Source organism: Lepidothrix coronata, unplaced genomic scaffold, assembly GCF_001604755.1.
Source record: "Lepidothrix coronata isolate B3197 unplaced genomic scaffold, Lepidothrix_coronata-1.0 Scaffold99, whole genome shotgun sequence".
NCBI classification, from domain to species: domain Eukaryota; kingdom Metazoa; phylum Chordata; class Aves; order Passeriformes; family Pipridae; genus Lepidothrix; species Lepidothrix coronata.
In genome coordinates, this window is record NW_016690279.1 from 2,453,805 (window position 1) to 2,473,629 (window position 19,825).

The 19,825-nt window shown below is 54.3% G+C and overlaps 3 protein-coding genes across 4 annotated transcripts in view; 1 reads left to right on the top strand and 2 right to left on the bottom strand.

Annotated features, from left to right (window-relative positions):
- The window catches only part of STK4 (serine/threonine kinase 4), a 46,148-nt gene extending 45,155 nt beyond the window's left edge, over nucleotides 1-993 (bottom strand). The window contains exon 1 of one of the 2 annotated variants that reach the window (XM_017822812.1): nucleotides 886-993. In XM_017822812.1, coding sequence (XP_017678301.1) covers nucleotides 886-917 — 32 coding nt within the window. In that variant the 5' untranslated portion in view covers nucleotides 918-993. Of the gene's footprint in view, nucleotides 1-183; nucleotides 291-885 lie in introns of those variants that run through there. The other variant, XM_017822813.1, reaches the window with a different exon arrangement.
- Nucleotides 994-1,045: 52 nt separating this feature from the next.
- TOMM34 (translocase of outer mitochondrial membrane 34) lies at nucleotides 1,046-5,071 on the top strand. Its single transcript, XM_017822848.1, has 7 exons — nucleotides 1,046-1,168; nucleotides 1,270-1,369; nucleotides 1,486-1,638; nucleotides 2,239-2,399; nucleotides 2,666-2,810; nucleotides 3,402-3,528; nucleotides 4,020-5,071. Exons 1-7 carry the CDS (start codon nucleotides 1,054-1,056, stop codon nucleotides 4,116-4,118), a joined length of 900 nt encoding a protein of 299 aa, XP_017678337.1. The 5' UTR covers nucleotides 1,046-1,053; the 3' UTR covers nucleotides 4,119-5,071.
- Nucleotides 5,072-7,778: 2,707 nt separating this feature from the next.
- PABPC1L (poly(A) binding protein cytoplasmic 1 like) lies at nucleotides 7,779-18,532 on the bottom strand. The gene is made up of 15 exons (XM_017822586.1): nucleotides 18,340-18,532; nucleotides 17,395-17,588; nucleotides 16,776-16,891; nucleotides 15,860-15,999; nucleotides 14,951-15,045; nucleotides 14,577-14,714; nucleotides 13,940-14,035; nucleotides 13,085-13,351; nucleotides 12,483-12,573; nucleotides 12,060-12,185; nucleotides 10,916-11,049; nucleotides 10,468-10,561; nucleotides 9,486-9,616; nucleotides 8,631-8,714; nucleotides 7,779-8,043 (listed from the first exon to the last, which is right to left on the bottom strand). The coding sequence occupies exons 1-14, from the start codon at nucleotides 18,530-18,532 to the stop codon at nucleotides 8,637-8,639; spliced, it is 1,893 nt and encodes a 630-aa protein (XP_017678075.1). The 3' UTR covers nucleotides 7,779-8,043; nucleotides 8,631-8,636.
- Between the last annotated feature and the right edge of the window lie 1,293 nt (nucleotides 18,533-19,825).

A 19,825-nucleotide genomic window follows, 5' to 3' on the forward strand; every position in this document is an offset into this window, starting at 1 on the left:
GGCACAATAACCAGACAACCACCGTGCCTGCAGCAAACAACCTGATTTCTGCTATAGACCAGGAGCCGAATTACTTTGGGCTGTCTGGTTCATGCAGAGCACTCGCTGCTGTCAGGCACACGCTGCCTTCCTCCTGGATGTTTATACAACGCGGATATAACAGCAACACAAACTCAACCTCACCTTTGTTGTTATTCAGATCTAATCTGAATCACCTGCCAGCTAAGCACCGGCATATGCAATTACAGAATAAAATCCAGTTTTTGTTTTTAACAGAAGATACATCGCTGTCCGTTTAACGAACCGAGCCAATCTCACTGAGGAGCAGCGCCCGCAGCTTCCTTTGTTCGCCGCTGATTCCCCGGGCCCCAGCTGCAAGCCGCTGATAGGATTCTGACACGGACACTTCGTTCAAGCTGCCGCCGATCTCCAGCTCTCCCTCCGCAGCCCGGCCCGGCCTGGCGCTCCGAGATAGGCGGCTCATGGAGCTCAGCCCAAACCCCGGGATGCTCCGGGCCCGGCGGAGGTGCCAGGGCAGGGCACCGAGCTGGGCACGGCCCCGGCGCCAGCGGACCCGCACGGAACTCACCCGGACAGAGACGAGAGGGAAAAACAAGCGACCGGGGCTCTGTCGCTCGGCCGGCACAGGTGGGCACACCTCGGTACAGCCGCGGTACCGCTGCGAGCGCCCGCAGCCGCCTTCTCCCCGGCTCTGCAGCTTGAGCCATTTCCCCACCACTGCGCTCCGTGCTGTCCCAGCACTTGCCGGCGCCGCTCGGGGTGAAGCCACCGACCCCCGCCGCCCCTCCGGCCGGCTCGGAGCGGCCCCGCTCCCCCCGCTCCCAAGGCCGGAGCATCCCCGGCGGGGACGCGCCCCGCGCTTACCGGCGGGGGTTCCGCAGCTGCACCGTCTCCATGTCGGCGACTCGGCGATCCCGGCGCTCCGTCCCTCACCGCCCCATGCCTCCCCGCCCCGCCGCCGCTTCCGCCCGCCGCCGGATGCCGCGGGGAGCGCCCGCCCCGGCCCGGCGAGGGCGCGGCTTCCCGGGCGCGATGGCCGCGTCCCCCGGTGCGCTGCGCCGGGCCGGCAACGAGGAGTTCCGCCGCGGGCAGTACGGCCCGGCCGCCGCGCTCTACACGCGGGCGCTGGAGCAGTTGGAGGCATCAGGTACGGGCGCGTCCCGGGGCGGGGGGGCGGGCGGGCGGACCCGGCTGGATCCCGGCTGGATCCCCGCTGGATCCCCGCTGGATCCCGGCTCTCCCGCGCAGGGGATGCCGCCGCCGAGGAGCGCAGCGTGCTGCTCGCCAACCGCGCCGCCTGCCACCTCAAGGACGGCGCCTGCAGCCTGTGCGTGGCCGATTGCTCCAGGTGAGCGGGGCCGGGGTCACCGGCGGGCCGGAGGGCGCTCGGCTGCTCCCCCGGCCCGGTTGTGCGGCCGCCCCGGAGCCGCGCTGGCTCACCCCGCTGTGCCCCCTCTGCCGCAGCGCCCTCGAGCTGGTCCCGTTCGGGATCAAGCCCCTCCTGAGGCGGGCGGCGGCTTACGAGGCTCTGGAGAGGTACGCGCTGGCCTACGTGGACTACAAGACCGCGCTGCAGGTGGACTGCTCCGTGCAGGCGGCGCACGATGGAGTCAACAGGTAACGCCGGCAGGCGGGGTCCTGCTGCCGCCAGCCGTGCTGCATCCCTGCAGCGCTGTCAGGAGCAAGCTGGGCCCCAGCTTGAGTAAAGCGAGGCCTGGCCATGCTCCCTCTATCTGCCTGAGCCCGTAGGTCCTTTCAAGATGCTGCCTGATTTGAAATCCCAAGATTTCTCTGGGACTGTTTCTGCTTTGCTCAGTGTCTGGTCTAAGGGAAATAATAAAATACAAGCTCTAGTGCCCTATCCTTTAAGCCTCTCAATGCTGACTGCATTTACAGGCTGCTGTAGTCCTGTTCTCTTCCTGGTGCTTTCTGTTTCGGTTCATGGCTTGCCAGACTGAGGAGTGAAATGCATGTCTCTTGCTCACCTGAGCACTGACAGCCCCAGCCCTTGTCCTGTGACATTTTTAGCCCTGCTGACACAAAGAAGATCTTTTCATAAATGTCCTGCCTGTAGAAGGAACCTAGTCGAGATGCATGTAAAAAGATCAGGGGAGAGGTGCTGTCCTTGGTACACCAACTGGGTTAAAAAGTGACCCTGCTGGCTACTGTGTGGCCCATCCAGCCAACAGCCAGGGTGACTGGGAGCGTCTCTTCCAGGATGACTAAAGCCCTGCTGGAGAAGGATGGCGTGAACTGGCGTCAGAAGCTGCCGCCAATCCCCACAGTGCCTGTTTCTGCCCAGACGAGGTGGAGTGTTCCTTCTCCTGGAGCCCCTGGGGCAAACACTCCTCCTGCAACTGCACCACAGGGAAAACCAGGTGGGAGCATGGCCTTGGGCTGGGCACAGAGCCCTGCAGCTCACAGGGGTGATGAACTAGGCAGCTGCCACACCTGCTCAGTGTGTCTGCAGCTGGGGCTGCAGCCTGGAGAGACCCAGGCCAGGCTCTGCCACAGCCTTTTCGTTGATTCTGGTCCCTTTGATGTCTCGGTGTCTCACCTCTGGTATGGGGGTATTTGTTTTCTGGGATGCTGTGATGTTCTTGGTGGTTTTATGGTGTTCTGTATCCTTCCACACTGTTTCCAGACCAGACTGCTGCTGGCATGGAAAGAGCTCGAACTCTGAAGGAAGAAGGAAACGAACTTGTAAAGAAAGGAAACCATAAAAGAGCGGTTGAGAAGTACACTGAGAGTTTAAAGCTCAACCAGGAATGTGCAACTTACACCAACAGGTACTGCTCAGCTCTTTGCCCAAGTACTTCTTGGCCCTTTATAAAGGTCACTGTGGTACTTCTGACAGAGCTGTCTAACGTTTGTACCCAAACTAACGAATAAAACAAAACCACCCACAGACATCCACCCCAAGTGCAGTCTCCCCTGTAGTGTAACATTCTTTGATCAGGTACTGCAAAACCCTTGGAGACACTGAAGGGCCTACTCCCTTTAATGCTTGGTCTGCCAGGACTGGGGTATTCTGAGTGGCCTGTGTTGTCCTACAAACCACAAAGTACTGTACTTAGAGTACTTCTAAGGCAGTTGTAGCAAGCAGAACACATGCTGCACTGGTATAGACAGGAACCTGCATCCTTAAAGTCCTTAAATCCTCCTTTTTTTTTTCCTCTTTAAACCAAAAAACCATTTCCTTTTTTTTTCCTCCTTTTAACTGAAATAAACTTGGGCTCAAGAAGTAAGATGACATAACGTGTGAGAATCAAGGCTGGTTTTGGAGCCCAGCTTTGTGCTATGCTGGGACCTGCTCTGTATGCTGCAGCAGTAGGTGCTGTTTTCAGCCAGAGATCTCTAACCAGGTATCTGTTTTGCAGAGCTCTCTGTTACCTGACCCTGAAGCAATACAAGGAGGCAGCACAGGACTGCACAGAAGCTCTGAAGTTAGATCCTAAGAACGTGAAGGCACTCTACAGGCGTGCTCAAGCATTTAAAGAACTGAAGGTAAGTCAGGAGTTTTTGAAGCATTTTAGGCTAGGACTAGATGCCTGGTTGTGCATAATCAGAGCCATAGGTGTCCTTTAGAACTTGTTTCTGTGCTAGACAACATCTGCCAACAGGTAGCTGAGACCTGTATGGACTGAGAGGGCATTTTCTTTCACATCAGTATTTGGATCTCATGAGTTTTTCCACATAGGTCCCATTCCTAGAGATGCTGAAAGCAGCTGTGTCTTGTGAGAAATTCTGAAGGCAGTGCTGGACTATGCAGTGCATTGGGCTTGGACTCAGAACCCACTTGAGTCATGAAATTATCTTCTCAGCCCTAGTTTAAGCATGTTTTAGAACAGCTACATCAATGCCAGGGCTTGAGCAGTTATAGAGAGGGAGTCAGAGGCTTACCTGTGTTGCCTTTGCCTCTGTTCCTGAGTAGTAGTTCTGCAGCCTTAAACTGCATTTTTAATGCACTAACCCTAAAAAAAATACTCTCTTTCTAGGATTACAAATCAAGTATTGCTGATATCAAGAGCTTGTTGAAAACTGAACCAAAGAACACAGCTGCACTGAGATTACTTCAAGAACTGAACAGAGCCTAGGGTAACCAAGCAACAAGGAAAGCTTTGTTTTCCACTGCAGGAGAAAGCTTTTTCCCTTCTCATGTTGTTACAGGGACCAATCTTGATGCAGGATCTGTATTGAAATCTATCTTCCACTGCTGCTGAGATCTAAGAGGTTCTGTACCAGCATAAGGAATGTTAAGACACAATCTGTATCAAACTCTATTAATCTGGCTCTAAGATCATGCATAGTTTTAATGCCCCTCCCTGGCTGGGAGGTTACCTTCCCTGGTTGAAGTCAACTTGCCTGTAACTATTGGCCTCAGGGACTCTTCCCATGCTGGCTGAGATGCATGTGAAGTGGCTGTTCTTTCTGAAGAGCTGCAAACAGAGGGTTTTTTGTCCTTATTCAGGTGACAGTTTTGCTGCATTTGTGCTGCTATTACTGAAATAAGGTGGCTGCAAGAACTGCTGTAGTTGCCAGAGCACCACATACCCTTCTTGTAACAGGGGCACAGTTACTTGCACAGGGCTGAGCTTGTTCCCTCGCCCCCTTGATGCCTGCTGGCCCTCAGCTGGGTTCTGCTGCTTAGTGTGGCTGGGCAGATGTTTACAGTAGCAGCTTTCTTTAGTTATTCTGCACATTTAAGAAAACAGCAGCAAGTTAAGCCTGCCTTGTTACACTGTGCACTATTACAGATTCTGGGTGCTTGGGAATTTTGCAATGGTTTTTTGTCTTGTTTTTTTTTTTTTTTTTAAAAAACCACTTTAGCTCCTCTGTGCCTTTTGGAGCAGTTGCTATGGGGTGTTACAGGGAGGAGAATTTTCAGTAACATCCCAGCTGAGGTCTGGCTTACTACTTCAATGCATGTTTATGCTTTTTGGTCTTCTCCTGATCTGGTATTGATGGCACTGATTTAAAATGGTAGGTAAAGAGATAGTTGGAGTTACTCTGCGAACTGTTAAAACCATTAAAGCCATGTTTATTTTCAGTTTGGAGCTGTGTTTTTTATGGGATGGAGGGTATAGGGGAACTGATACACTTCTTTAACCACTTCACACTGTCCCACCTTTGTCAGAGCACTTCAAGCACTGTACAGGGCCCTGCTCTTTCAGACAGTGGCCTCAGCTCTTAGTGGCCATTAAAGTTAGGGCTCAGAACAAGAAAGCCTATAGCTCTAGGGACACTGGGGCTGGGAAGGGCATGCCAATGGGAAGCACAGCACTGCTTTAGGGTTTCCAACCATTTTTCGCTTGCACACTGCTTCAGCTAGTAAGTCCAGATGCTGGACAATGCTAGACCTGATCCACCTCACAATAAAGGCCAGGAGATAGAAGCCAGCCCTGAAGTCAGGGTTCAAGTATCTTAGTTTCCCACCTTGCTTCTCCCAGCAGTCAGTGTTTGAGACAGGTACTGCACCAATTGAATTTAGAGAGCAGACAATCCCTCTAATGCCATTAAAGACAAAGACTTCTTCCCTTAGCCTGACATTAAATAGCTTTTTGTAGGTCCCAGGGCTGTACTCCATCAGCTGTAATGGGCCAGGGCTTGAAACAACTCCTCCCTGAGGGGCACAAATGGCTCCATTCACTCCACTCCTGCTTCCAAGTGAGGCAGCTCCATTGATCCCACAGCCAGCATCTGCCCAGGCTCCTTGGAGGTGGGATGGCTTTCAGGGTGGGGAAGCACACAGCAGCACACAGAGGAGCAGAGGAAGGTCACAGAATCCAGGAGCAGGACTGGCTTCACCTAGTCAAGAGCTGTCCTTGTAAGAGCCCTGCTGTTCCCTGAGGGCAGATTCCTGCCCTGTTCAACTACAGCTCCCTGCAGCACCAGCATTCACCCTCCTTCCCCTCACAGCAACATCAGTGCTGTTTGTGCCTCATCTCCAAGGCTTTCCCCAGCAATACCACCAGGCAGGCAAAGGTCAAGCGCAGCAACAAGAGACCACTGCAAGCTCGGGGGGTCACTTCTGCTCCTGACTCTCCTGTTCCAGCCATGGTGCTGCTGTTCATGCAGGACACTGCCCTGGTGAGCAAAGGGAGCAGCTGGAGAGGGTTTGTCACAGAGACACACCATCTGCTCCAGACTGGAGCCTCCAGACTCATATTTGCATTGCTGCTCCTGCCCTAACTCCCTAAAGCCTCAGACTTCCCCAGGAGTCCAGCCAGGGAGCTCTTCTGAAAACTTTCCAGTACCACCAGGGATCCAAGCGCCAACTTCACCCTTTGCTGATAAAAAATTTCAAGACCCTGCTCCTTGTTCAGGTCCTTTCTTAGGCTATTCCAACATTCCTGTGTTCCTGGCCCCCACTCTGCATTCCCTCTGGCTTTACAGAGCACTCACCCAGCCCAGCCATCTGAGATCATAGGTGTTGTCACAGGCACACCTGAAAAGACGCTGCAGCCAACCTAACCAACAGCAGAATGAAGTTTACCTGCACAGGCTTATTCCAGCTCCTTACATGCATTACACTCATGCAAATAAACATTTTTCCTCTAGAGACAAAGCAGAAAAACCTTCCAGCCAGTTACACTTGGAGAGAAATAACAACTCAAATGAAGGTCGGGTATATTAAGCTAATTAAAGTCCTTCATAAGCATCTCACTGAGGAGAAGATATAAACGGCACACAGTACAGGCTGAGGAATCCACTAAGAGGAAAATAAATATTGAAGGAGGTCAGAGGAAGAATTGGCAAAATGAAGGTGAGAAAAAGGAATGATGAGAAGCCCCAGGGCAGAGTCCCAGTCGAGCAGGAGCAAATGTGTAAACTGTTCTATTAAAATGCTGGAAGGAAAACAAGAGGTAGGAGGGGTGACTCAGCAGGGAGCTGAAGTGAGAGTATGATACAGCACAGAAGGAAGATTGAGACACCACCAGCAGTACACAAGCTGCACAGAAAGAGGGTGGGTGGTGCTGGTGGAGGTGTTCTCCTGCTCCTGCCAGCTCAAGGAAGCAGTCAAATGAGGTCAGTGCATCGCCAGCCTCAAGCACCAAGGAGCTTCTGGGGACTGAAGTGCCTTCCTTAACTAGGAAGAGCAGAGGATTAAGGCCAGGATGATGACAGCAACACAGAGAGCAGAACACAGCAATAACAGGTCCCAGCTACAACTGTGAGCAGGGAGCATCCCAGTGGGACATGATGTGGTTTCAGGCCCTTCAGAGACTCCTTGACACCACTGGTCAGGAACACACATCGGAGAAGCATCTTTTGATTTACAGGTACTGCACAATACTTCAAAAGCTGGATCTTGTGCACCACAGACACACACACAGCCCCCATGTGACCAGCAGAAGATATTCAGGGGCAGTCCTGCAGGAGTACAAGGTCCATTACAAAAGGAGAACCACAGGAAGATGACACCTTCTAAGAGGAAGGTGTAAACAGTCATCTAGAGAGGATAAAATCCAGGTAGATTGTCTGAATTTTGCTTAAATCCATCCTCCTAAGATTCAGAAAAAACCTTCTGTCAGCTCTCAGGACTGCCACCCCACCAGCATCACAAACACTAATTACTACAGCCTGACCCACGTCCATCCCTCCACCTGCCTGAAACAAAGCACTGGCTGTCCTGCCAAGGGAACTAACCCATGCTTCAAGGGTGGAAGCATCAGTTCTTTATTAGTGTCAACTACATGAACAAGTAAAACTACATAACCTAATACATTCCCTAAAATGATGATTCAGCAGCAGCAGTTATTTCCTGGGCAACTGACCCAGGCTGGGTTCCACACTACATTTCACAGGGTGCTTTCAGTGGTGAGAAGAGATTTAATGTGGGGATTTTTACAGGTGCAGAAGGAAGCAATTCTACAAGGTTTACAGCATATACAAACAATAGGATGGGGCACTGAAGACAAACCAGGGTCTCTGTACAGGTATAATTCCAACAGCATGGTGGGGTTGCTGCTCCTGTTCTTCAAAGGCAACATTCTTAGGGCTCACTCTCAGTCCCGGAGCCTACAAGAAACAGAGAACCCTCAAATACAGTTTTCAAATGCTAAAGGAAAAATTCCAACCAGACAAGATGAAATTCACCTGAAGTCAGATTACACACAATTTCATTTATACCACAAGTCAAGAAAATACTACCTTCAAAGATAAGGGCACATGAGAGCCTCAATTGCTTGTTAATGTGTCTGTCCCAGCTGCAGCAGCAGGACCAGCTCTCCTGATAAAGCCCACAAAGGATATTTTATAGGGTATCTCCTGCCAAGATTCTGATTTAAAAAAAAAAAAAAAGTCCCAGGAAAGATTGTGCTGGTCCCCACTAGACCCACAGAAAAGCAAGGTCCTTTCCCATCTGCCTTTCTGGTTGCACAGTCATTGCCCTCATCAACACAGAAAAAAACCCCACAGAACAAGGTCTCTGCAGTTGGACTAAGTCTGGAAAACGGAGGGTGCAGTTTAAGAAATGGAACATTACAGTCAAAGATACTTTTGTTACTCATCAAACTTTACTTGGTCTGGATGAGAAACTCAATCCCCAGTTTCAGAGTGAGAAACCACAGACCCCGAGCACACCATGCACAGCTCCCAGCACCCACCTGGAGTCACTGCAGGAAGGCACTGCCCTTATGGGAGGTCTCCGTGGCCTCGTGTGCTTGGAGAACAACGACTGCCTCCTCGATCTTACAACAGAGAACACAAGGAAGGGGAAGTTGAGTTGCTCCAGCGGAGGAGTGCACTGCACCAGGAATTCAGTATTCCAGGTCCCGACTTGGTCTCTGCACAGAACCACTTCCAAGAGGTAAAGGACTTAAATTATAATTATAAAATCCAAGTCTGCTGCTTCTGCAGGAGACTGATCAGCCCAAAGACATTTTCTGTCTCTTCCGAAGGGAAATTCTGGGGCTTCTCTGCAGGTAAAGCTGCCTGACACCACCCAGCAGAGCCCACACTCCTCCAAAATAAAATTAAAAAAAGAAAAAGCCAGTGAAAGGGTGAAAGTGGATCCTGCCTCAATCAATTCACTGCAACTGGAACCAAAGCTAAATATTCAACAGGGTTAAGGAGGAAACTGAATAAACACTGCAGAGAGGCAGCATTTATCTGCTTTCTATTCTCAGGAAAGAGCATCTCCCTGTCTCCTTCCAGGGAGCAACACCCAACCTGCTTTTCCCCCTTTTACTTCCCAGTCACTTCCAAACCACCCTCAGAGCTTGTCCTGTGCTTTCAGGGATCTGCTCCAAGTTTCTCCTTTTGCTGAAGGTGGGTGACACTGGGTATGGTGACATCACTGGGGCTCCTTCTTCACTTGAAAATAAAACCAGCAGCTCCTTGCTCTTCCCCTGGCAATCCATGTCCTGGGCCCCTCTCCTGGGCTGGGGTCACCCTTCCTTGCAGCAGCAGGGAGTCAGTCCTTGGGAAAGGGACGTGTTTAGGCACCGAGTGACTCCTACCTTGGAGTGCAGGGAGTCAGGGGACTCCATGAGCAGCAGCAGCTCGGAGTTGTCCATCTCCAGCAGCATCCCAGTGATCTTGCCAGCCAGCAAGGGATGTGTCGAGTAGACCATAGGGTAGAGGCGCTCACCTGCTCCAAACACCAGGAAGGACATCAGCACTATGCAAGCCCTCCAGAGTTTCCAAACCCAGCGCAAGCCCTCCTGCCTTCTCAACTGAAAAGGGATACAAGGGTGGTGATGGTGGTGGAAAAGTCACTGCTCACAAGCAAACCTACTCCAGCAAGTCCCAGCAGCAGGAAGCTGCTGGGTGAGGTCAGCAGCAGGCCCCTGCACTGGGAGCAGGGCAGTGGAACAGGGATGCTGCCCACACCTGCCCATCAACATGCAGGTGGAGGTGCCAACTTCTGCAGGAGGTGTTCCCTCCTGGGGAGGAAAGAGCCAGTCTGTGACCTGCTGTGCTTTGGCCAGGCCAAGCCCATGGGGTAGATGGAGCAGGGCACCTCCCTGCAGCAGGACAAGCAATGCCCTCCCTTGCTAGGGCACTGCCCACTCCACCATGGGACACCTGAAGCCCAAGGGCTGTGTGGCAGAGCTGACCTTAACCCCTACAGCCACCAAGCTGTTAATCAGTGACCAAGAGCAGCGATGTAGGATGGCTCAGAGCCCAGGGGAACCACAACCACCTTGGCACGGCCTGGCAGCCGCAGGATGGATGGAGCTCTGTCTCTCTGCCAAGCTTTGCCAGACACTGTCTCATTGCCAGGCAGCTCACACAGACAGGGAGTGGCTTTGTTGCTCCCATCCAGTTCCACCACAGACTGAATTTATGGTTATCTTTTTAAAGCAGTGCGATACCAGAGCAATCCCACAGGCCTTACAGCTTCTCCCAGCAGTTGGGTCTCCCCTGGTGCATGCAAGCACACGTGCCCTCACAACCCCACAGCTGGACCTACTCCAGCAGAGCAGCCGTGACACCCACCGATCATTTGCTTCTGCTCCTGAGGAGGGGCTGCTGCAAGCATGGATGCTGTCAGTGGCTCCTGCCCCTGGACACACACAGCAGGTTCTACCACCTGGAGAAAAAAAACAGGGAAGAGCAGCAATCAAAGGCTGGAATGACGCAAAAGTTACCTGGCTTTCAGGAACACTGCTGGATCCTGAATGCCATGGGGCGTTTCACCCTCCTGAGATGCTGATGGAGGCTCTGGCTTTGTCTGTTTGTATCCAAACACCAGCTTCCAGGAAAGCTGGAGCCAGGCATCACAGCTGTGTGGCTACTGGATCCACAGCCCCAGTCACTCCAGCAGCCCCCGGGAAAGGTTCCCATAGCACCAGACACGGAGCCACAGGGCTGCCTGGGATCAGCAGCTGTGTCATCACAGAGCAGGACCAGGACTGTCACACTGTGGTGGCTGCAGAGCTCTTACCTGCGGGGGCACCACAGGTGGCAGGTGCCCCATGGGCACGTTCCTGACAACCGAGGAGTACTTGTAGGCACCCCGTGGCAGGGAGCAGGAGGAGGAGGCACCCCGAGTGCTGACCGTCTGCGTCCCGATGTTGGCTGCAACGGGGACGAGAGCATTTGCAAGGCAGAGCCCTTAAACACATGCCTGTGCCATGGAGGCTGAAGCCACAAAGGCAATGTGCTCATCTGGAGGGCCTGAAAAATCCCTCATGGGCTGAAAGCAGCCCCCAGGTCAAAGAGAGCTTCTCCAGGACAGGCAGGGCAGTGTCACCCTGCTGGCTGGGGTGGGCTGATGTTGAGCAGAGGGCAAGAGAGTTTATAGTTTATAGTTCTCTCCTCCAGAAACACCCATCTGCATCAGAAGCCAGAGGATGGGAACAGCACTGAGAAGGGTGGGCTGCAAGACCCCAGCTCACCTTGGTTCCCCTCCTGCAGGGAGGCAAGGGCAGAACAAGGGGACAATGACAACAGGAGGGAGGAGGAGCCACAAACAGCCCTCCTGGTCCCCCTGCTCACTTCAGCAATAAGGCACTCAGTGCCAAGGATGACCCTGGGCTAAATCCCATGAACCTGGGAAGGCTGCAGGCAGATGCTGCCCCAGCAGATGGTCCTGTGCAGAGAGGACACCCTGGGACACAGGGACAGCCCCAGAACAGCAAGGCACTGGGGATGCCAGCAAGGTCGGGTTCCCAGCTCCAAACGTGTCTAACACGTGTGTTTTATTGGAGGCTTAGCCTTGGCAGCAGTTCCTCCAGAGGCTGGAAGATCTCCTGCCTCTTCCCCAGAGGTCCTTTCCCACCCTCCACCTGGGTCCAAGTACTAAGCCCAGCTGCCACAGCTGCATCACCATCTGCTTTAGTGAACATGTTCAAGGAGCAGCAGCCAACAAAACCAATGTGCATATCAGAGACCTGCCCCACTACCTGGAAGACCACAACCTTCCCCAAAAGTCACACACTTTTTCACTACAGGCACTGCTCCAGGTCCACCATCGGACCCCTCCACGAGCAATCCCACAAACTGATCCATCCTCACAGGAGACCTGAGCTCAGAGTGAGCACCTTTGCCACTGCTGCGATGTCCCAGCCGGGTCCTTCCCCACTCACCCATTCTCTGGGCCTGGGGGAGCACCCGGGGCACCTGGGTGGAGGCCTGTCTCGTGGTGCTGATGTTGGACAGCAGGCGCCGGGGTGGCACGGCAGCCCTCAGGATGGGGGTGGCTTCAGGATACACTGCTGCAGAAATGGAGCAGACACATGATAAAACTTTTTATATATAAGCAATAAAGCTTGGTAGCACAGGCATGGAAGGAGACACAGGGGGAGTGACTGTGGCCGGGGAAAGCTCAAGAGCACCTCTGGTGTCACCACTGACATCTCATCACCCCGTGCCCATCACCATGACTCCTGAACACTTCTGCACGACAACTCCCCATGGCTACAGGCTTTGTGCTGCTTTTAGAGAACCTTCAGTCCCTGACCGAGCCCAGCTCGTGCTGAGAGCCCCCAGGGAGAGACAGGGTGACTCACAGGGAGGCCGGGAGGGCTGAGCACTCCAGCGAGTGGAGGGGCGGACTGGGACAACAGGGCTGGGGCCGTAGAAGGCAGCTCTGGCTTGTGGCTGGGAAAGGAGAACACATTATCCAAGGTGACTGGGGAGCTGAGCTAGAACTAACCTAGAGCCTCTTGGTGGCTGCTGCACACAGACAGACAAGCCAAAACCATGCTCTGCAGCATGCCAGAATGCTTTAAAGACCAACCTCCAGCCCTGCTGCCAGCAGGTTTTGCAGCAGCTCCACTTTTCTCTTCCCCAGGAGCTTTTGCACCCCTGTAACCCTTCTCCCTCCCCTGGTTTCATTAGCAGACTTGTTCTCCATGGTCATACCCTCCCACCAAACTCCCCCTTGGTTCCCTCCTCTGAGGGGCAGCAGTAGCCACTAAATCCTCAGCCCATTGCCTGGAATACCCATATCCCCCCTGACACATGGAAACCCGGCACTGATCCCACTGGTCCCACATGGGCGTGTGCCCAGGGCTGCACAACCCAACTCTGCTCCTCAGCCTGACTGCTGCCCCCACCCAGGACAAACTCGGGTCCCTGTGCGAGGCTGCCCCTGGGGAGCAGGACTCACCTGGGGGATGGGGGGGAGGAAGTACCCTGCAGGGGTCTGGAAGGAGCCCAGGAGAGGGCCGGGCAGGGCCCTCATGGTTGCCAGTCTCTGCATGTACTGGTTGGTGAGGATTGCTTTCCGCTCCTCTTTCCTTTGAGCGAGCGCAACGTAGAGAGGCTTAGTGCTGACAATCCTTCCATTCATCTCTGTCACGGCCTTGGTAGCCTCTTCTGGGGAGGAAAAGCACACAAATCCAAACCCTTTGCTGTGGCCACCATCTGTCATCACCTAAAATTGGATTAGAACAAGACAGTTAAGTCCACAGATCACTGCAGTACCCACAGAGCACGGCACAGGGAGGGGTGGGAGCCTCCAGCCACAGGCAGCCCATTGCAGCCCCCACATCCAGGGTGGGATGGATGGGGCTGCACCTCTCCAACAGAGAGGTTTCTCTGGGGAAGGGGAAGATTCGATCAAGGAAAACTAGTAGGTTTTGGAAATGAAGATGGCAGAGTCTGGACCAGCCAGAGATCTGGAGCCTGTGACTGTTCCGGGGGGAGGGTCTGTGCCCAGCCCACGGGCCAGCAATGCTGCAGTGCTTGATGCTGCAGGAGCCAGCAAAGGATGGGGATCAGTGAGAAACTGTGTCCTGCCAAGGGCCAGGCAACATCTCTCCCTGGCAGGTTACAGGTAGCTTAAAGGCAGACCACCCTCTGCAATAGCCTTCAAGAGAAGTCTGACACCAGTCTTGAAAAGATTGACACTTGAGAAACAAACCATTAGCAAGGAAATGTAATTCAATAGGATGATAACCCCAATCCATTTCCAAGGGCTGAGCACACCAGCTGACTGACTCCAGGAGCCCCAGTCCCTCACCTTGGCACTGGTAATGGTGCCATAGGGGGAGAACTCCTTCCTCAGCTTCTCATCATCTATCCCATCATCCAAGTTCTTCACATACAGGTTGACCCCCTGCAAACAGGTGAAAAAAGCAGCTTGAGATCCCAAAATTTACAGCAGCTTGTCAAGCTGGCTCTGTGTTTAACCAGCAGCTCAGCCAGAGGGTGGGACATCCCACAGAGACATCCCTGTGAGATGGGATGCAGGACCAGTGACATGGAGAGGGCCTGGAGTGTGTGTGTGCTCCACTTGCAGTACAGACACCTCGAGTGATGAGGGCACCCAGACCATCACTGTGAAGCTGCTCCAGGACCTCGGGAAGCTGCCTCACTCCCAGGCTAATATTCTCATTTCTGCTAATGAGCAGGAGCATTTGTTCACCTGTCTACACCATCCTGGGTTTAGATCTTTCTCCTCTTTCCCGATATTGCCTCCCAGGACATTCCCAGGTAGTGAGTGGACCCCTGTGCAGGTTTTTAATTGCAGGAGGGCCTCAGCACACTCATCTGTTCTGGAGAGCCCTGTGCTGTCCCCAAGCCAAGGATGTCCCTGGATGCCCAGGGCATATCCCTGGTGCAGACCTGCAGGATGGAGCATCCTGCTCTCCCCTTACCTGGTACCTGCTCACTCGCTCCTGCCTGATCTGCTCAAACTTCCTCTTGAGCTCGCTCTGGCGCTCCAGCCGCTTCTGGGCTCTGCCCACGTACACCATCCGCCCGTTGATCTCCTTCCCGTTCATGTCAGCCACCGCCTGCAGCGCAGGGAAGGGCTCTGGGCTCAGCAGGAAGCAAGTGGCCACAGATCTACTCTTCACCCACCACCCCAGTGCAGCCCCACCACAGAGAGACCTGCTCCCCCTTGCCAGGTCCTGGTACCCAGTGCCAGCACCCAGGCGAGCACAAAGCCGGTGAGGTTCCCCCTGAGGACAGCTGGGAACATCAGCAGGCAACAAGCCCAGGGCCAAGAGGGCAGTGAGGAGCCTCTTGCCTTCTGGGCTTCTTCGTGCTTCTCAAAGTTGACAAACCCGAAGCCCTTGGAGCGGCCGGCGCTGTCCATCATGACCTTGACACTCAGCGTCTTTCCTGCAACAGGGAAGGAAAGAGCCACCTGAAGGGTGCCCGCCGAGGGAGTGCTGCTGGCACGTGGCACCATGCTCAGGAGCCACCATGAGATGCCAGCCCAGCAAGGAGACTGGGTGGCCATGGCAGCAGAAGAGCCCAGCAGGAGGACAGACAGCGGGATCCTCAGGAGGCAGGGACAGGAGGCTGCGTGTTGGTGAGGGCAGTCCCTCCCACTCTGGGTGCTGCTCTCACTGCCTTTGGCTTTTCAGCCTCTCCAGCCACTGCACCGAGCTCCTTTGAACAGAATTCTCATCACCTTTATACATGAACACATATACTGGGTTTCTGTGAAGGATATCCACAAGTTACCTGGGATGACACTGACCAAGCACGGACGGTATGGTCCATGGGTTGGAACAACACTAAACCCCATCACAAGAGGCATCCTCCAGTAATAGATTAAACTGAAAAGCCTTTTAAATTCAGACTCAACATCTCTTATTCCCAGGCTATAACCAGCCAGCACATAGGAGTTTTTTAATTATCTTGAAACCAATCAAAACAAAAATAAGTTTACCTTTGTTACTCAGGAAAGAAAAAAGCTACTTTTTTCAGGAGAGCACCTAGTACAAGTTATCCTCCATCATAGCAGGAAAGCACATGTAACATCCTGGCAACTGAAGTGACTGCAGTCCCTTGATGGGGGGATGTTTAAACAAGTCAGATCCCTCCGAAAGAAGGGCCTGCTATTTCAGCCAAGCACTGTCCCCAGCTCACTTTCCAGTTGCCCCAACTCCAGGTTTTTAGATGAGGATACTTTGCTTCAACAACTCACCAAACTTGGAGAATATTTCCCGCAGCCTGCCATCATCCATGTCATCCCCAAAGTTTTTGATGTAGACGTTGGTGAACTCCACCACCTTCGCCCCAATCTCTGCCTCACGCTCCTTGCGGGATTTGAAGTGGCCAACAAACCTGCAGGAGGGAAGGAGAGGACCTGAGAACCTCCATGTCCCCTGCAGAGCGAAGATGGACACAGGCACATCTGTCTCATTGCAGGCCAAGAGAGACTCCATCACCTCAGGCCATGCTTTGCTCTCCCACAAACCCACCATGTGTTTCACATCCAGCAACTTCAGCATGTCCCACTCGGGTGTTCCCCTACCCAGCTGCCCCTTGGCACTACCAAAAGTAGGGCTGTCATGCCAGGAGACATCAAAAGACCCCAAGGATGGCACCAAGTGCCAGCTCTCCTCCTCCAAGTTATTCCCAAGCCCTCTGGGCATCCACTTGCCTGTGTGGGAAGTAAAGAATGAAGTGATGCAATGCAAGCAAGAGCTGAACAACAAAACCTCTTCCTGCCCAGATTATCTGATGCCAACAGCTGAGATCAAGGACCAGCCCTGCTTTGTGGGCACTTGTTACACTGCCTCAGCAATAAAACCCAGCCTGGGGTTGGACTCCTTCCCCACCATCGGGAAGAGCTCCAAACCACTATCACACTTCCACCAGAACCGACCGTGAGTGACTCACTCCTGGAGAGCAGTGGAGCTGCTGTGCCCAGCAGGGAGGGGAAATGGGGAAAACACAGAAAGCAGCACAGAAAGCACATGGGGAAAACACAGAAAGCAGCACAGAAAGCACAACAGCAGCCGAGCAGGGCGGGCGTTTGCTCCCACGGGTGCACCAAGGCAAGGGAGGAGCAGAGCCAAGTGCAAAGCCCAGGAGAGACTCTTCTCTCCTGCACTTACACCTTCCGGTCGTTGAGCAACATCCCATTCATGGTCCGGATGGCCCGAGTCGCTGCCTCCTGAGTCTCAAAGTGGACAAAGCCATAGCCACGGGACCCGTTCTCATCACAAACCACCTGCAAATGCAGAGCAGGGGGAAGGGGGAAAAAAAGCAACCAAAAAACCCAAGAGGCAGACACTGTTTTTCTCCATGTTTGCACATGAGTAAGTCACAGGAAAATCCATCCTCATTTTCCAGGGGCTTTTCCCCTCCCTGATGCCCTGCTCCCATTGAGGCTCAGCTGTGTTGGGGTGTTTGCAGCAGGTCAGGGAGGCAGGAGATCCCAGGGCCAGATCCACAAATGATACCCAGGAGCTTATGGCTCCCCAAGCCCTCCATAGCATTGATGCACTTGGACAGGATGGCACAGGACATCTCTGGGAAGAAGGTGGGGTGGGGGAAAGTGCCTATTCCGAGGGGAAGCATAGCAAGGCTTTCTGGCTTCAAAGCAGGTGGGAATTTAGAGGAGATGTGGGAAGTGAAATGAGAAAGTGAATTCCAGCTGGCTGGAGCACACTGCTGAGAGCAGGGGCAGCTCTGCAGCAAGCCCTCTCCTGCAGGGCCCCTGGGAATGTGTACCTTGCATGACAGGATGTTCCCAAAGGCAGAGAATGTGTCATACAGGGCTTTGTTATCAATGGAGTCATCCAGGTTCTTGATGAAGATGTTTCCAATCCCTGACTTCCTGAGCCCAGGGTCCCGCTGGGACCACATGATGCGGATGGGTCGGCCTTTGATCACCTCGAAGTTCATGGTGTCCAGGGCTCGCTCAGCTGGCAAAGAATGGGAGGAGAGGAGAGTTAACAGACAGATCTCCTTCAAATCCTGCAGCAGCTGAGGTGGGCACAGGAATCAGGGATACTGTTGTAGAGGAGCTTGTTAACCTAAATGAGATAGGCAGCTCTGCCTCCCAGGGAAGCCCATGCTCTCCTTCCCTCCCCTCCAGCCACACCACTCCTTCCTAATTAATTGGGTTGTTTCCTCTCCAAAGCATGCCTGACTCCTACAGGATCATCCATTTCACTGCAAACTCCAGTTTGGCAGATGCCCAACTAATTTACCCAATAAGGATTTTTGTCTCCAGAGCAACTAACCAAACACCTTCCCATCACTACTGCCTCACTTCAGCATGGAACACCTTTCAGTGGCAGCTCACCATCATGGTAATGCCTGCCAGGAAAGGGCCCAACACTGTGAGCCAGAGGGCAGCTGGCTGCCCCAGGGAGGGGCATCTCCACAGCTCACGGAGGGGGGTAACTATTGAAACTCATCTTCCTCTCCTCTAAGCCCAAAGCCCAGCTGACACATCCTTTCCCAGTCCCTAAGAAGAGACTGCAGTGGGACGGGTCCCACTCATTCCATTAGTTGCAACCAAAACTCAAATTAGTGGAATATTGCCCAAGCCCCAGCAGCTGATGCCTCCATTCAGGTCCTTCCTCTCGCACTGCCCACCCTTCCACCCCTCACACAGCCCAAGCCCCCGCTGTGAGGCCGTTCCTCAGAGCTGTGTCCCAGGGAACAGACCATCCACAGGCTGCTGGAAGTTGATGTAGGCGTAGCCCAGCGACCGGCGCGTGGCAACGTCGCGACACACTCGGATGGACATGATGGGCCCGGTGGGTGAGAACTTCTCGTAGAGCATGGCTTCGGTCACGTCCGGGTGCAGGTCCCCCACGTAGAGGGAGGCCAAGGGATAGCCAGGGCCGCTGGCGTTCATGGTCGCCCACGGAGCTCAGCTGCAGAGGGAGACACACCCGAGGCTGCAGGTTTCAGATCGCCTACAGCAACCACAGCCACGCCCTTCCCTTCCCACCAGCAGTGGTAGGAAAAGGAATGCCCGATGGAAGTTACCAACCCGAAATTTTTCAGCACATTTCAGTGTTGGTGCAACAGCCAAGCTGGGATGACCCGCACATCACAGCTCTTGCACGCCCTGGGAGCAGCCAGGGGAACACAACACACCACACACACAGACCTGCTCCTCTCAGCACTCAAACCCCAAGAGAAATAAAATGGAGTCTAATTCCTCAGAAAGTAAACAGCCTTTCTCCAGCAGACACCTTTTACTCCTTAACGGCTCCCTCCAGCCACAGCAGACACGAGGAGTGTGGGTTTGCTTCCATGCCCGGGAACAGACCTGCAGCCCACACCACTCCCTGCAACCAACTCCATCATCACCAAGACAAACACGGGGTTTTAGCCAGCCCTTCCCAGTTTCTCAGCTAAAGTCCCTGGAGCGAGCAGGAAAACTGATGCTCAGTCTCTGCCTGGTTTCAGCTGGGTATAAAGTTGTGTGTGGAGATGAGAGTTACTGCCTGAGACCCCCAAGGTACTGCCTGGGAACACAGAATTGCATCTCCTGCCCTAAAAGCTTATAAACCCACCTTTGGGGCTCTTTCCTGAAAGCTAAAAAGACTTGAGACGCTTGTTTAGCAACCTACAGATACCCAAAATGAACACACACACACACTCATAGGAGAGGTGCATCGAGAACAGGCAGGGCAGCCGCGCACCGGCTCCGTGACACAGCCCCGCTCCAGGCACAGCCCAGATGCGCCTCCCAGGGCCCCCCCAACACAAGGACAGGGTAACAGAGCAAACCCAGTGCCCCTCCGCAGCCAGCGGGGCAGGGAGGGAAGGGGGATCAGGCGGGGAGGAGGCGGCGGAGCGGAGAGCGCGGAGCGGGGTCGGGCCGGGCAGAGGCGGCACAACCCGCGGGGATTGCCCGGCGGGGGCCAAGGGGAAGCTCGCACGGCCGGGCCGGGGCGGCGGAGGAGCGCGGGGCTCGGCGGGACCCCCGGCCACCCCCGCCCCGGAGCAGCCGCCCCGCCGGCCGGAGGGTCCCGGCCCCGCACTCACGCCGAGCGCTGGGGCTGCAGCTCCGCTCCGGCTGCTGCTGCCGCGGGACCCGCCCGCCTCTTCCGCGGGGCCCCGGGGGCGGGACGGGACCCCCGCCCTCCGCCCCCCAGCCAGGACCGGCCCCGCCCCGCCCTCCCCTCCCTTCTGCGGG